Source organism: Parambassis ranga, chromosome 1, assembly GCF_900634625.1.
Source record: "Parambassis ranga chromosome 1, fParRan2.1, whole genome shotgun sequence".
NCBI lineage: Eukaryota > Metazoa > Chordata > Actinopteri > Ambassidae > Parambassis > Parambassis ranga.
Genome location: NC_041022.1, coordinates 4,462,887 through 4,477,724, shown reverse-complemented (window position 1 = coordinate 4,477,724; position 14,838 = coordinate 4,462,887). Strand labels below are relative to the sequence as shown.

Sequence of the window (14,838 nt, the reverse complement as noted above, 5' to 3'; positions counted from 1 at the left end):
GACAGAGCAGCCAGGTTTGTGCATGTTGGATCCAGCCATGGCTTGTGTCAGACGGCTGTTGTGAAGGAGTTTGTCATGATTGGCATTTATCTCTGTGTGTGTGTGTGAACTATGCTCTGCACAGACTTGCTGATGGGATTAACAAGGTGCCATGTTTTGACTGATGGAGCTTCTCTCCATGAGCTCAGATTATCGCAGCTCCTTGATGGTGTTTGCTAACACAAACCTCCATCACAGCTCCACCACAAACACTGTTTACAGTCAGCAGCAGCGGGGAAATGTCTGACCTGTCCCACAGGAGACTCTCTGCTTCACAGAGTTCCTTAAAGTGTCCCTGTGAGCTTGATGAGTCGAGCCGAGTGTCAGCTGTGTTTGGTCCTCCTGTGGTCACGTGGATTAGTGCAGTTTCGCCTTCCTTATTTCATTGAAATATGCTGTTTACATCTTGCTCTGTACATGACGGGACCACATTTTATTTTCGAGTTAAAAAAAACATTGTTGCAGCATGTTTATTATGTTTATGGCATTTTAATTATGACTCATGTTCCTGTCACCTGTGTGTTGACTTCTGTGTCTTTAAGTCACTGTCTTGTCCTGTGTCTCCAGTGTCTTCAGCAGGCACTTTGTCCAGGTTTTGTTCCTTTGACCTGTTGTTTAAGACTTTATTGGGTTTCTTCCATTCGTTGTGGTCTGTCTCGAGCTAGCACAGAGCCAGTCTGTCGACACGAAACGGCAGAGTTGCAGCGTCCAGCACTAACCCTGTTTTTGAGAGACATCCAGTCCAGTGTACATTTCTGCAGGATGGACCCGAGCTCCTTTTGGAGGAGCTGCCACCTTTTTGAGGCCTTTGAGGCCTCTTTGATTCTGCTGACTCCTGGAGAGAACTAACTGGCACAGAGGCAGCGCACAACCGCACCTCAACACACAAACCTGAGCATATTAGTGTGCATGTAGTCCCAGGTGTCAGTATAAAACCACATCATCACATCACCCTATCTCATTCTGCTCTAATGACCGTCAGTCTTGTTGCACGCTGTCCCTGGTAACAGCGGCAACAACAGGCCGAGTAATCCGTGGCTGTGCCTGCAGTAGGTCGTCCCGAGTGTCAGGGAGGGATCTTACCCGTCATGGGCGAACCAGTCTTCCATACTGGCCTGTTCAGATCACCTGAATCTGTTTCCTTATAATCATCTACACATGGAGCCGTGTCACATGCTCTGGCACGTCGTACAAAAACACCAAACACGTCTCTCTCATGTAGACTTTTTGTTTGTTTTTTGTTTTTGTACAGTTGCTCTGTGCTCATACAAAAACACAACAACACAGCATCACAGTGTCACAGAGCGGCGTTTGGGTTCAAGCACTCGTGGCTGCACCTGTCTTAGGTCGTCCCAAAGTCCCAAGCTTACAGGGGGATCTTACCTGTCGTTGGTTAACAGTCTGCCATGCTCGACCCTTTGCCAAACTGAACAAGTCTTAGCGGGTTAGATGAGGACAGATGAGCTCTGAGGAGGCTCTGATGTGACCTGATGCAGAGTAAATACTGATGGGACCGCCTCACTCAGTGTTAAGTTGTGGTCTGGATTGTGGTGCTTAGTTCGATCATTGTATCTGACCTCTGCGCCTCTGCGACTCCTCTCCAGTTTTCAGCTCTCTGTATCCTAGCTTGGCCTGAAATGAAAGACGGAGGAAATGTTAAGTTTGGAATCCATTTTAGGAGGATGTTAATCTGACTGGAAGAATATTATCCAGATATTTTTAGCAGGACTTTATCTACAAACCAGTCAGCTTGATTAAGATTAAGATTAAGATTGATGATATTCTTTGTATCAACATTTTTTAGTCAGAAACACCTGATATATGTGTGTGAATAATATCTGAAACATCATGTTACATCTAGAATCATTATTTTACCAAACCAGATCAGAAAATCTCCAAACAGAGAGTAAAGACCACACACACACACAACCTGTCCTCTCCTTTCGGGTTGTTTGCCTGTGTTTGATGCACAGGGAGCCGGCCTCCTCGTCAGGCCTCCGTGTGAAGGTGTCCCAGGTCTGTGCTCACAGACAGCAGGAGACTGTCCAACAGGCAGACCCCGAGCCGCTGCAGTCAGTGGAGACAGTGCTATCAGCCGTTATCATGACAGCTATAAAAACACACACACACACTTCACAGTTCCTGTGTGTGACAGGCAGTCAGGACTTGATTACAGCGTCTCTCTCAGTCTTCAGAAGGAGCCGTCCATCTGCTTGTTTTGTGCGCGTATGTTTCCGGTTTAGGTGAAATGTTTGAGAGCTGTGGATGAAGGCATGCTAGGTGTTTTTTTGCCTGATGTGTAAACAACGCCAAGCAGCACGCACGTGCAGAAACTCGTCACTCTTTGCCTGCGCTCTCCTGTCGGGTGGTTAAAGTCAGACATGTTTGACGTGCCCTGTCTCCTCTGCAGAGTGCTGTGGTCAGAGTTTGTCCTCTGAACTTCAGCCCACGCGACCATGTAAGCTTCAGCTCGTGGTGACCGTCAGAATCAAACGTTAATCAGATTACTGCTGTTAATTAGTCTCAGTGCAGAACTCTTTGAGCCACATGTGGAAAATATTTGTCGTTTTATTTAGTCACATGCCGTTTGTTCAGTGGAAGCCTGAAAGGAAGGATCAAATCCAGCTTACAGAAATGTTCCTGTGGACAGAAGTATGTGGACACCATGGTTCTGACCAGTGCATTTCTAAGCAAGTCTAAAGTCTGAGGTCAGTGGTCCTGAGGTCAGGACAGACAAGGTCTTCCATCAAACTGAAGATCATTTCTTTGAGCTGTTTACATGCAGACAGACACACACAGTGATCATCTACATCTCATGATCTGCTCTGACGCTGCAGCAATGATCAATGAAGGAAGTTTGAACTGTTGGTGTGGAAACAGGAACATTTTCACTGATCGTCCATCAAATGTCAGAACACACTGATTGATTAATCAGGGGCAATCAATCAATGATACAAACACTAATCATCTGCAGATCTATCAGACTGCAGCGTTTAGATTTACAGCTTTACAACTAAAACAGACCGACATGGTGTCCGTTTACTTTTGCTCGGAGTGTATACACCGTATACAGTCGTTTGCAGAACAGCGTGAAGTCACGTGACTTCTTTGTTTTTGATTTCCAAACATCGTTTATGTTTTAATCCATGTTTCAGTGAGCGTGTGGCCGTTCATTTATCTGTCAGATGTTTCTGGTCTGTGGTTTAGTGGTCAATGGAAACACATCACTTCCTGTTAACTCTTCAGAAGCTGTAAAAACAGACGGCGGCTTTATTTTGAAGGTTCTGGTGCCTGAAACGGAGAAACTTTTAAACAACGGATGAATCGCAGATTATTCAACAACATCCAGACTCAGAAGAATCAGAAGAATGCGATGTGACGTCCTCGCGTCTCTGACACAGCGGGGTGGACGCACAAACACGACTTATTATCCTTACTGGGCCAGAGGATTGCTCAGTCAGCCATGTTGGATTCAGATCAGGGCACTTTTTGCTGCAGGGCCTCACTGACATGTCAGTGTTGAGTTGAATTATGCAATCAGAGTTTGGTGTGAGAAGCACAAACGTCCACACGTTTGTGTTTTATTGTGTTTGGTTACAATAAGAGACCTAATGGAGTGATGGAACCACAGTCCAGCGGGACTTTACAGCCCCACAGAGGACTGCCATCAGCCAGCAGTTCATTACTGATCAATAACTATGACTGTGAGCTGGTTTAGATCCCTCAGCTCCTCCTCCACCCACACAGAGGCTGATGGAGGCTGCCCCAGCCATCCAGCACTGCCCTCAGATGTCACTGATGTCTCGGCTTGTTCTGTGGCTGTTGGGGTTTGTCCACTGCAGGAACTACGGGGCTGTTTGGGCTTTAAACACGCCTGTAGTTCCTCTTTCAGTGCCGCTTTCAGTGGGGTAAAAAGTTCTGAAACTCTTTTTTTTTTTTATTCTCACCATCACGGCTTCTTTTCTGTTAAAAAAACCAGGACCCTGCAGGGGGAGTGGACTCTAGTGGGACTGCAGTTTTAGGTGCATGTGTCTTTTTGCTTCGTGTTCCTGGAAGTCACTGTGTGAGGCTGGAAGCACAAACTGTGCAGGTTTATTATTCATGCAGTGGAAGCACTCTGTCCTCTGTCCATATGAAGAACCTCAGATGTTTGGTCCTGTTGATCCACTTCTTGGGTTAATATTCAGACTCCCTCATTGGCTCAGCATCCCCCCCTCCCCCTCAGTCTGACTACATGGGTTACTTTTCCAGCACTCTCTCTGCCCCCTCTCTTCTTCTCTGGTCTAAAACCTTCGTCTCTGTAATAACAGGAAGGAGGGGGGGGGGGGGGGCACTGCTTAGCAACAGCCAACCCAGCTGCACCGGTCACGACCGACCCCTCCTACTTTATTTAGGGGGGGAGAAGGTGGAGGGTTGACCAGAGTAAGGTTACCTGGCACACACACACACACAGGCCAGACCTTGAGGTGTGTGTGTGTGTGTGTGTGTGTGTGTGTGTGGAGGAATGTGTTCTTTCTGAATTACTCTGCCAGGAACAGCACGCACACACACACACACACACACACACACTCTCTGTTGTTACTGCAGCACTGAGCAGCATGCTTGTGTTTCAGAACCAAAAAGGGAGGTGTAGCCTCCCTCTCTCTCTCTCTTGCTCGCTCTTCTCGCCTCCTCCCACCTCGTCACAGCCTGCGGAGCCGACCCTCGCAGCAGAGATGGAATAATGTGCGAGGCATGAACGTGAGGTGCAGTGAGAGGTGTATGTGAGGATCGTGTGTGTGTGTGTGTATGTGTGTGTGTGAGGGCAGATATCTGAGTTAAGTTGAGCTAATGGAGCTTCTAGGATTGTTTTTTTCTGGATGTTTTTGCAGCACTGCAGCCTGAGAAGGAGCCAGAAGAAGAAGAAGTGTGTAAGTTCCAGCTGTGGCAACAGTTCCACATGAGACCTGTGTGTGTGTGTGTGTGTGTGTGTGGGGCATAGGTCTGTTGGAAAGTAAATGCTGTGTGTGTACTTTGAGATGCAGGCTGGTGGTGAACAGATCAATCATTTAACTTGTGTCGCGTTGAGTTAGCTTACAGCTGATAATACACTGCTTTAAATATTGTCCCGTTGGATTTCTGAACTTTTGCTTTGTCATGTTTGAAGTCCAGGACAGATTTCAGCTGATGATAAGAGCAGTGTTGTTCAGAGAATGAGGAATGAGGAGGTGATGGTGCAGTCCGTCCTCTGTGTGGTGGCTGTGATGGATACCAGATGTTTCCTTCAGATGATTGCATAAATCCCCTCACAATGTACACACTGTCCAGATGAAGCTCTGTTCGAGCTGATGTTAAGACTGCACTTGTTTGCAGCTGAGCAGGATGTGTGTGGTTCTGAAGTGAGGCTAACAGCGCGAGGTGACGGTGCTGGAGGATGACATAACCTGCTAACAGTCTGCATAAACAGTCATTAGACAGCAGTGGAACGGGCCACACAGACGCAGAGGGAGGCCTCGCACATTAAAGCACTTTCTTTGTTTTTTCACTAAACAGTGTTAGTGAGTCACTCGGTGTCACATGACTCAGATGTTTGTGGAGCTCATTGTGGAGGAGTCTGACCGTGTATGGGCTGATTCTGGTTCTAAGAAACTCAAAGGAACAGAGCTGTTAATCTATGATCTCTGGATGTACAGTTACTTATTGAAGTTAGCATGCTAACCAGCTAGCTGCCTTTGTGTATTACCACTGTAAACCACAAAGTGGAGCAGTGAGTCAGTCCATCTAGAGAGGTAGAGTCAACGGTGTTGGTGTTTCTGGTCCAGAAGCCTCCAGCAGCAGCCTGTATGATGGTCTTCTGGATCAGCTCTGTGCTCTCTGCTGGCTGCAGGGACCAGGCTTCTAGTCCTCCACCTGCCCGATGTCTCTGTGCTCGGCCGGCCACTCCGTCCTGCGCTCTGATGTCTCCTCCCTGAATAAATGTCTCCTATCCGGACGGTGGGAGTTCAGAGACCGCTGTGTCTTTGTCATCACAGACACGTGGCTCAGAGACAGCGTTCTGGACACCTCCGTCCAGCTGGACCGGCTGGTTTGGTTGGTGCTGACAGCCGTGCAGCTCTGTGCGGTGAGGCTCGCCGTGGTGGCTGCTGTGTTTACAGCAGCTCAAGTTCTACTTCCTGCTGCTCCCTGGTGGAGCAGAGGCTCCACTCCACAGACCAGCTCCATGATATAGAAATGTTGCATCTAGAAGAAGTTTGTCTGCAGTGCAGCACACTGATCAGGCTTCATCCCGATCAGCTCATATTGATCCATGAAGATGGTGCTGGTTATGTAACGGCTCGATCCACCCGGTGCTGGGTAACCTCTCTCCTGATTGGACTGGCAGGCAGCCAACCAGCTGTGTTTCTGCATTGAGCACCTTCATGATTACTCTGCACGCCGTCTGTTAGGATCATTACTCTGATGCTAATTGATCCTTTTGTTGGAGGTTGTTAATGTATACAGTGGCATTAATGTCATGATTATCACATCAGAGGACGCAGAGACATTTGTGATGTCATTCATGTCCTCTGTGGGAGAATCAGTGTACATGTGTCCTTTATGTCATCTGAACACACACACACACATGCCCTGTCAGCATTGCAGTGTCACACTTCCTGCTGCGAGCTCACACACACACACACACACACACACACACATACACACACACACACCTACCTCTGCAGTGGCTGCAGGATGGAGAATCCTACAGGCAGAGTGACACCAGCTCTGTTTCTGCACACACACACACCGTCACAGGATGACGAAGCAGAGTCTTTATTTCTATGGTAACCACGTTTGATGCAGCAGAAGGCCGGCTGTAACTTTCCTCTGTGTGTGTGTGTGTGATGTGATGCAGTGTGGTGCTCTCGGTGAAGGAAAGTTTCCTGCTGCCTGATAACGAGCCTCCTGATTGGCTCAGAGCCCGTCTGAAACACAAACCCCGGCATCCCTGATTTATGAAGCAGTGTGGAAACACCGATATTAGATAGATAAGAACCATGTTGACTGAAGGATGAAGTCCCACTTGAGAGCTTGGCAAATATTAACACATGACTCTGTGTGCGTGCATGCACGTGTGTGTGTGTACAGGTCACTCTCTGCTGTCCTGACTCTGAGCTGTTACAGCTCTGCTGTTTATCGTTGACTGTGTCAAAGGCTGCACTTACTACCATTCATGGTGTACTGAGTAGTCAGACCTGGACCTTTTTGATGGTCCCTGAATGCATCATGTGCGGCATATGGTTTGATCAGACCGACCAACCGATCTGGGTTTAAAATATTTCATCCAACCTCTTTATTCTACATGTCAGAGTTAAAGTCCTCCAAAAATAAAGAGTTCACTCCAACAAGAGTTGAACCTGCTCCTGAATCATGTTCAGCTCAACACCAACAGCTCCCAGTGCAGTCAGCTGTGTCTGGCACGAGCCACTCTGAGCTGCGTCGTTGCCTGTTCATGCACACACACACACTCATTAGGCTGATCCGGGACCACAGTGAAAGAGGGATAACAGAGCAAAGGTCTCTGAGGAAAGTTGTTCTAAATGAGGAGAAGGAGGAGAGACGTGATGCTGGTCTGGTCTGTGGATTGAGGAAAGAAAACGGTGCTGCCTGGAGAGAAGGTGTAGAGGACAGTGAGCTTCATGTTCATGTGTTGTGTCTGTGGGAGCTTCCAGTCCATCATCTGTGTGTGTGTTGTTATGTAAGAGTGAAGAATGATGGCGCTGCAGCTATGAGGTGAGTCCGGGTCCAGGCCGGCTGACGTTTTTGATCAGGACCTGAGGGCTGTCCCCGTGAACAAAACAAAGATAAAGGCATAAAACATCTGCAGGGAGGGGTTACATAACACCAGACAGAGGAGGTTTTAGAGAGAGATGAGTCCAAAGAGAGTGTGTGTTACCAAGCAGTTTTACAGATGTATACAACAGTCTGACAGTGTTCATCCAGCCAGAGGCAGCTCAGCTCTAGAGTACTGACGGAGGAGGATGGATGGCAGCCATCTTCTACAAACTCATCATAATTTGGTTCAAATGTCGAAGGTTTAGTTACAAGGAAACAAAAGATGTGTTCCCTCTGTCCTCTCACTTCTTTTTCCTCCACTTTGTATGGCATTTACTGTCAGATTATATCCATTTGTTCCTGCTTTATGTTTTTCTGCAACATCAGTGTTGAAATGTTCTGTTTTCTTTACAGTAAATTCAGAAAATGTGTCTTTTTGTCCAAATTTAGAACTGTAAGGGAGGAAACATTTCATCTTTGTTCTCATGGATGTCTGCAGACATTTCAACTGGCGTTAGAGGCCAGTTGAAATGTCTGCAGAATTGATTTTGGCCCAGATGTGACCAGCTGAAGAGCAGCAGAGTAAGAGCAGACTAGTTTGTATTAACAGCATTTGATGATCAGATTAGTCTGATCAGGGGTAAAATTGGACTCAAACGTGTTGGTCAGTTTTGTCCTCCTCCTTGTCGGCCTGTTTTTACAGAAGTCAGAGCAGAATCAGTCCTTTAGAAAACACGACTCTGTGTCGGTTGCTCGGCTCTAAAATCAGTTCATCTAGATGATTTTTGGGTCTGGTGTTGTAACTGCCTTCGGTCTCGTGTTCACTCTCTTCCAGTCCGTCCAGCTCTGGACATAACTGGCTCGACAGGCATGTCCTAATGCACAGCAGGGTCCTTAAACTGGAGGATTATCCCTGTGAGTCAGTTGACGTGCTCGGTCACAGCCGGGCCGATGCAGGGCTGATTCTAACAGGAGTGGAGGAGACGCTCAGGAGTCTGAAGTCACTTCAGTTATGGAGGCTTTGTGTCAGGGAGGCAGGCTGCTCGCTCTGTAATGTAGGACGCTTCACTCCGTCTCTGCATGAAGCAGGAAGCTCCACGGAGCGCGCTCATTAAAGTTTATGCTCTGCACACAGACTGCACGCTGCTGAGAAACACAGAATGGAAGCAGCACAGAACTCGACAAACCAGAAGAGTCCTCCATGACCGGATGGACGGGTTGTTTTTTTTTTCCAGTCTAGAAGGATGAGAGTGCGGCAGGGATGATGGACAGAAGGTAGCATCACATGGTCCCTCCACAAACAGCCAATAGGAGTCTTCCATAGACTTTATTACATTAAATAAATAAAGTTATTGATCCTCAGGTGTAGTTCAGCAGGACCATCTTCACTGATGAACACCACTTTATGTTTGAAGCCTGAATATGATCACCAGAAGCTAAAAGCTAATGCTAAGCTAACTACAGCACGGTCACATGACTACACCATCAGCACCACCAGCATCTATGCTGCTGCTGCTGATAGGAGTTGAATACTTTGACTAAAATGGCGTTTCTTCAGTTTTCTCTGCAGACCTTTGTCGTGTTGTTGTTGGTCTGAGCTCAGACAGCAGCAGACTGTGCGTCAGTGTGGATGAATATTTTATTAAAGCAGGCTGACCTCACAGCTCTCACACACCTGATGTCCTCCTGGGACGTGCTCCGTGTCTTACCGCAGGTGTGTGATGGTCACATGTTCTCCGTTTACCTGCTCACCTCACATCTAATTCACATGAAGGCCTGTGACATGGATGTCACCTTTTCTTTCCACGTCAGTGATTGTGCTGAGTGTGTCCACTGTGAGTCTTTGAAGGCAGCAGGTATTCATTCTGTATGGATGAGTCCCAGGTTCAGATGACACAAGGATGCAGAGCTCCTGTTTCACTCGCAGTAACAGTTTCCTCTGCGAGGAAGGCTTAAAGTGTGCCTACCGGGAAGTGAGTCACTGTGTGTGTGTGTGTGTTGCCCAGGGGCCCGGCTGTCATTTCTGGATAATAAGGAAGGAGCACTGTCCTGGATCTGGTCGCCTTTATTTAGCTGCTCCTCTTTTCTCTCCTTGTCCCTGACCCACATACACACACACACACAGAGCAGGTGTCACTCTCACTCTTTGCAGACACATTCAGTTTTCAAAAAGATGCCAGAAAGCATGAGATGATCATTTCATCCTCACATGACCAACATTCAGAGAGTCTCTGTCTCACCTGCAGCTTTCTGCAGCTGATTTCTGTCTGAATACCTGAGTTATTCTGCACACACACACTCTGACTGCTCTCTGACTGCAGACAGGATGGAGTGTGTGTGTGTGTGTGTGTGTAGAGGGCCAATCAGAGCACACTGGCTGACCAAGAGGCAGAAACCACTGCCTGAGACTGAGGCTGTGCATTGGTTTAAGACCGGCTGAGTGTCTGTGTCCTTGTAATCACAGACACAGGCTGCAGGGGGCAGCATTTCTCTGTCAGAGACGCTGCCAGCCTCAGGCAGATCTTTCCTGTGTTTGTGTAGAAGAGCTTGGACAGCACACCTGTGTCTGCAGAGACCAGCTGATCATGGTCCCCTGACCTGTGTCCTCTCCCTGCTGCTTCTGTTAAAGACATACAGACACAGAATAGTTCTTTGGATGGATTATGGTTGGTCTAGAGAATTTTATTGATTTCTCCAAACCTCCATCAGAGTCACAGTAACCGGAGGACACTCAGGCCTTCCTGTCTCCAGCTACTCAAACTAGAAGGGGAGTCCTCTAAGTGACGTCAGCCCCAGGTTTCAGTCTGTGAGGCAGTTTCTTTTTTCTGTGTTTGGTGCAGATGATGCCATGTTTGTGCTGGATGCAGCTGTTTGATGTTTAAGCCTGAACTTGATATTTCTGGTTTTCTTGCAGGTGTTTGTGGAGTTCTGTTGCCCGCAGACAGAATGTCAACCTCAGAGATCCTCTGCATTTTGGCACAGTGACTTCCAGCCTTTGCATACTGCAACGTCTGTGTCCTGATGTGTGGAAGTTCTGCATCTCTGTGAGATTCTGAAGATATAAAAACACGTGAAGGAGAAGAGCAGGCAAGGATGTACAAAGAGGATTAAAGCTGCTCGACACAGATCAGATCAGCAGAGATGAGCGTTCCTGAGAGTTTCCCTGTCAGAGGGAAGAGCGCGTCCAGCATGAAGCTCGCTCTGCGCTCAGCAGGAGACCACAACGGGAATGCTTTTCCAATTTCCTCTTCCTCCTCCTCCTCCTCTTCCTCCTGTCTGGGAGAATCATCTCCCGAGTCCCTGCGGAGCCTCAGCAGCCTGAGCGGAGGCCGCACTGACAGTCCACTGGACTACGACATGTTTGAGGTCACCCTGATGACCACGGTGATGACCAAAACCCAGACGGACATTGTGGTTACAAAATGGACGCCAGAGGAGGAAAGTGAAGATGCATCAGCAGAAAAAGTCCAAACGGAACTGTCAGAGTCCAACGACAACTCTGTGTCAGTCTACCTGGATGCCAACAGCCAGGACACCTGGAACGACAACCTGACGCTGGCCCTGTCCCTGGGTGATAACCATGGCAACAGCAATGATGTCAGCTGTGGGAGCAGTAACGGCAGACGGCATGGCTCCTCAACTTCAGACTCAGAGGCAACAGAAATCCCTGCTGATGAAGATGATGATGAAGAGGAGGCTTTGTTTGTGTCTGTGAGCTCTGACGTGGGCATGCGGGAGAGCAGTGTGGCGCTCACTGTGAACACAGGTGAGCTCCGGACCGAGCCGCTCACCTGTCCTGAGGCAGACCCTCCTGCTCCTGAGGAGCTCAGGGGAAGCCCCCCGGTGCCGCGTCCTCCTCCCAACGGTCAGCACACGGAGCAGAAATTCACAGCAAACAAACCAAACTCAGCTCTGAAAACCAAAGCTGCTGCTCCCAAGATGGCCGCCTCCTCTGCTGTCAAACTATCTAGTGTGGAAGTAAAGCGCGCCTCCAAAGTGGACCTGAAAACGGTCACAGCTAAAGTCGGCTCACGGGCCAATCCGCCGACCCTGAAAACACCCGGCCAGGTACGACGGTCTGAAAACTGGCAGAGTTTCACCTCTACCCTCTTCTAACCTGTGTCTTTACCCAGCAGGACAGATCCGGTCCAGCCAATGGAAAGAGAGCTGCCCCCAGGAAGGAGGTGGTGCCGCCGGCTGATGGAGGTAAAAGGTCAGCAGCAGGTCCAGTCAAAGTAGCCGTGGTTCTGAAAGCCATCCGAGGGAAGAGCAGCAGCCTGAAGCCAGCTGATCGCAGCAGCGTGGCCGTCCGTCGAACCCTGTCATCATCAACCAGCTCCCTGGGGTCTGAGGCGGTGGTTGAAGGACCTCTGGACTCTCCCAGGAAGGCCGTCCAGGATGTGCCTGGTGCAGAGGCTAAACATCCAACTGACACATCAACGAGACGAGGAAGAGGAGAGGCAGCAGTGACGGAGAAACCCCAGAGTCACAGCAGGGTGAGTGGAAAGTAGTCTGACTGAGATTCAGGTTCAAACTGGTGTTTCTGCAGCATGACCGCGTGAAGAACTAAAACATGTGACACCTGTGGTCAGTCAATGAACTGCAGGCAGCGCCTGTAAGGCCACCTCCTGTTTCTACAGTGAAAGGACTACAAATGTTGTTTCACTGAGGGACCAGTCCTGAAAAACAGTCCGCAGCAACTTCTGTAAACTTTACATCATTTTTTGCTTAACTCCACACAGATCAGAAGCTTTGTGTCATTGTAGAAAGCTGATCGTGGCCAGCTGTTAGTTAGCTACATCACTGTCTTCCATAGTTTCTACTTTGTAGCATTAGATGATATAGTAATTAGGCAAATGGGAAGCAAGCCAATTCAGCGGTCAGGTGTTTTGCAGGTGATGAATTTCAAGGCATGAGGTGCTTCAGGAGAAGAATCCAAACCGTTCCTGTCTCGGTTCATGGTGTGTGTTCTTCGGTTCAGGACATGCTCATCGAGTGATGCAGGGAGGCATTTTTCCCACTGGCACGGAGACTTGGTGACTCTTTGTAAATCTGGAGACTTACCAAATCTTTTTTATCAGAAGCGACTAGCCCCAAATCTAGAGACTTTCTCTGGTGGCTTTGTCTCTGGAGCTCCTTCAACTGCCTCAAAGCACTCCCAGGCTGTCAGTGTCAGCTGCAGTCAGAGCAGAGGAGACCCACACCACTCCAGTCATGCACAAAATAGCATGTTTCATACATAAATAACTGCTCATCACAGGCTGCTGGAGGTGAGTGAAGACTGATCAATACATGTAAATCTGATAGGTGTGGAACCTTTAACACGAACTGAAGCAGACGTGTGTGTTCTGTGGTCATACTCTGTAGTTAAACACGGTTATTAACATGTTAAAGAGCGAGTTCAGGAGACGCCAGGTGAGGTTAGTGAGGGAGTGGTAGGTGCACAGTGAGCGTGCTCTGGTATGTGTTGTTAAACTTCCAGCGAGTCAGGGACAAGTTTAAAACCTGCCCCAGCATCACAGGCCGCCTCAGGGGTGTGTGTTTGTATCAGCACACACTCTCTCACACACAGACACACACAGACGTTAACCCATACATGTAGTCTCCTGCTGTGTGTGGCAGGCTCAGCATCAGAGTTCACTCTTGCAGGCTGTGGGGGTCACGCACCGACACACAGTCCCACAGCCTCAGGTCAGATGCTGTTTGTGTTGTCGCTCAGATTTTGTGGTGTGAACTGTGTGTGTTTATTTTGGAGACATTAAACGCTGCACGTGTCTGCTGATCCGTCAGCGGAGCTGCCAGCGCTCATGTTAGCAGATGATTTGTGTCGGTGTGTGTGCTCTAATCCACAGGCTGGACGCTGCAGCAGCCTGCACAGAGCCTCTGTGGAAAGTCAGACCCCGGTCCACACTCTGTGTGTGTGTGTATAGAGTGGGACTGTGGAGGGCTGGGGGTGGGGATAAGACTCAGAGAGAGAAAAACTTGGCCCGGTCAGACTCTCGAGGGGAATGTACGACACAATAGCAACTTTTTTTCTTTTTTTTAAAACCCCTCTTGCGGTTGTAGCACACTCCCAGTTTTCCCTCCTCTCTCTCTCTTTTCCTCCTCCCCCCTCTCTCTCTCTCTCTCTCTCTCTCTCTCTCTCACTCCTCCCTCCCTTTCCTCGTCCACATTTCTGACTCTGAGCGGGGAATGGCAAACACCATGGTCTCGGTGCACAGCTCCGAGCTGGGGCCCCTTGCCTGGGACGCTGTCACTAAACGTCGGCTCTTCCTACAGAAAGTCTCCTCCAAGCTGGGACCCAACACCAGGTCACAGGGCAGGGGCAGCAGGGCGGAGAAGGGGCCACCCCCAGGCTCAGGGACCGGACCTCCAGGACAGGGGAGCCCCGGGCCTAGACAAGCCCAGACTGACAGCTCAACAGTGGTGGAGGGTGCAGGGAGCGGACAGAGCCAGGGTGAGTGAGGACGTAAACACACAACAAGCTGCACATGTCTACACTGACAACAGGTCTCAGGACTCATGTGTCTGTGTGTGTGTCTGTGTGTGTGCGTGTAGCAGGAAATGAGCAGGCTGACGGTGCACAGTTAAATGCCTTCTACATACCACGCTCTCTGGTTTAGGCCTTACCACACAATGTTGTGAGACTCCTTCACTTTGTCACACACACACTCAGTGAGCTGCTGACAGACAGATGTGTGTGTGTGTGTGTGTGTGTGCAGCTGGTGTATACACAGAGTGTATTTCAGCTGCAGTGTTGCATAAGAGCAGAACTCACCTTATTCTGATGTTTGTTTTTAATAGTAGACATATGCAGTATGCATATGCAGTGTGTGTGTGTGTGTTTGTGTGTATCTGTGTGAGTGTGTGTGTGCGCTGCACTTCCCTGTTTGAGTTTAGAGGAAGCTGAAGAACACATGGGTAACATTTTGTCTGTAATGTCGTCACGTCTTTTCTCCTCTGTTTCTTTTTTCCTGGAGGATCCTCAGACCAGTGTGTGTTCCT

At 48.8% G+C, this 14,838-nt stretch overlaps 1 protein-coding gene across 3 annotated transcripts in view; it reads left to right on the top strand.

The window, feature by feature from the left end:
• The first annotated feature begins 4,746 nt into the window (after positions 1-4,746).
• Positions 4,747-14,838, top strand: part of LOC114433456 (microtubule-associated tumor suppressor 1 homolog) — a 34,602-nt gene continuing 24,510 nt past the window's right edge. For 2 of the 3 annotated variants that reach the window (XM_028402221.1, XM_028402063.1), the window contains exons 1-4: positions 4,748-4,949; positions 10,748-11,901; positions 11,970-12,329; positions 14,113-14,290. In XM_028402221.1, coding sequence (XP_028258022.1) covers positions 10,975-11,901; positions 11,970-12,329; positions 14,113-14,290 — 1,465 coding nt within the window. In that variant the 5' untranslated portion in view covers positions 4,748-4,949; positions 10,748-10,974. Of the gene's footprint in view, positions 4,950-10,747; positions 11,902-11,969; positions 12,330-14,112; positions 14,291-14,838 lie in introns of all 3 variants that reach the window. The other variant, XM_028402149.1, reaches the window with a different exon arrangement.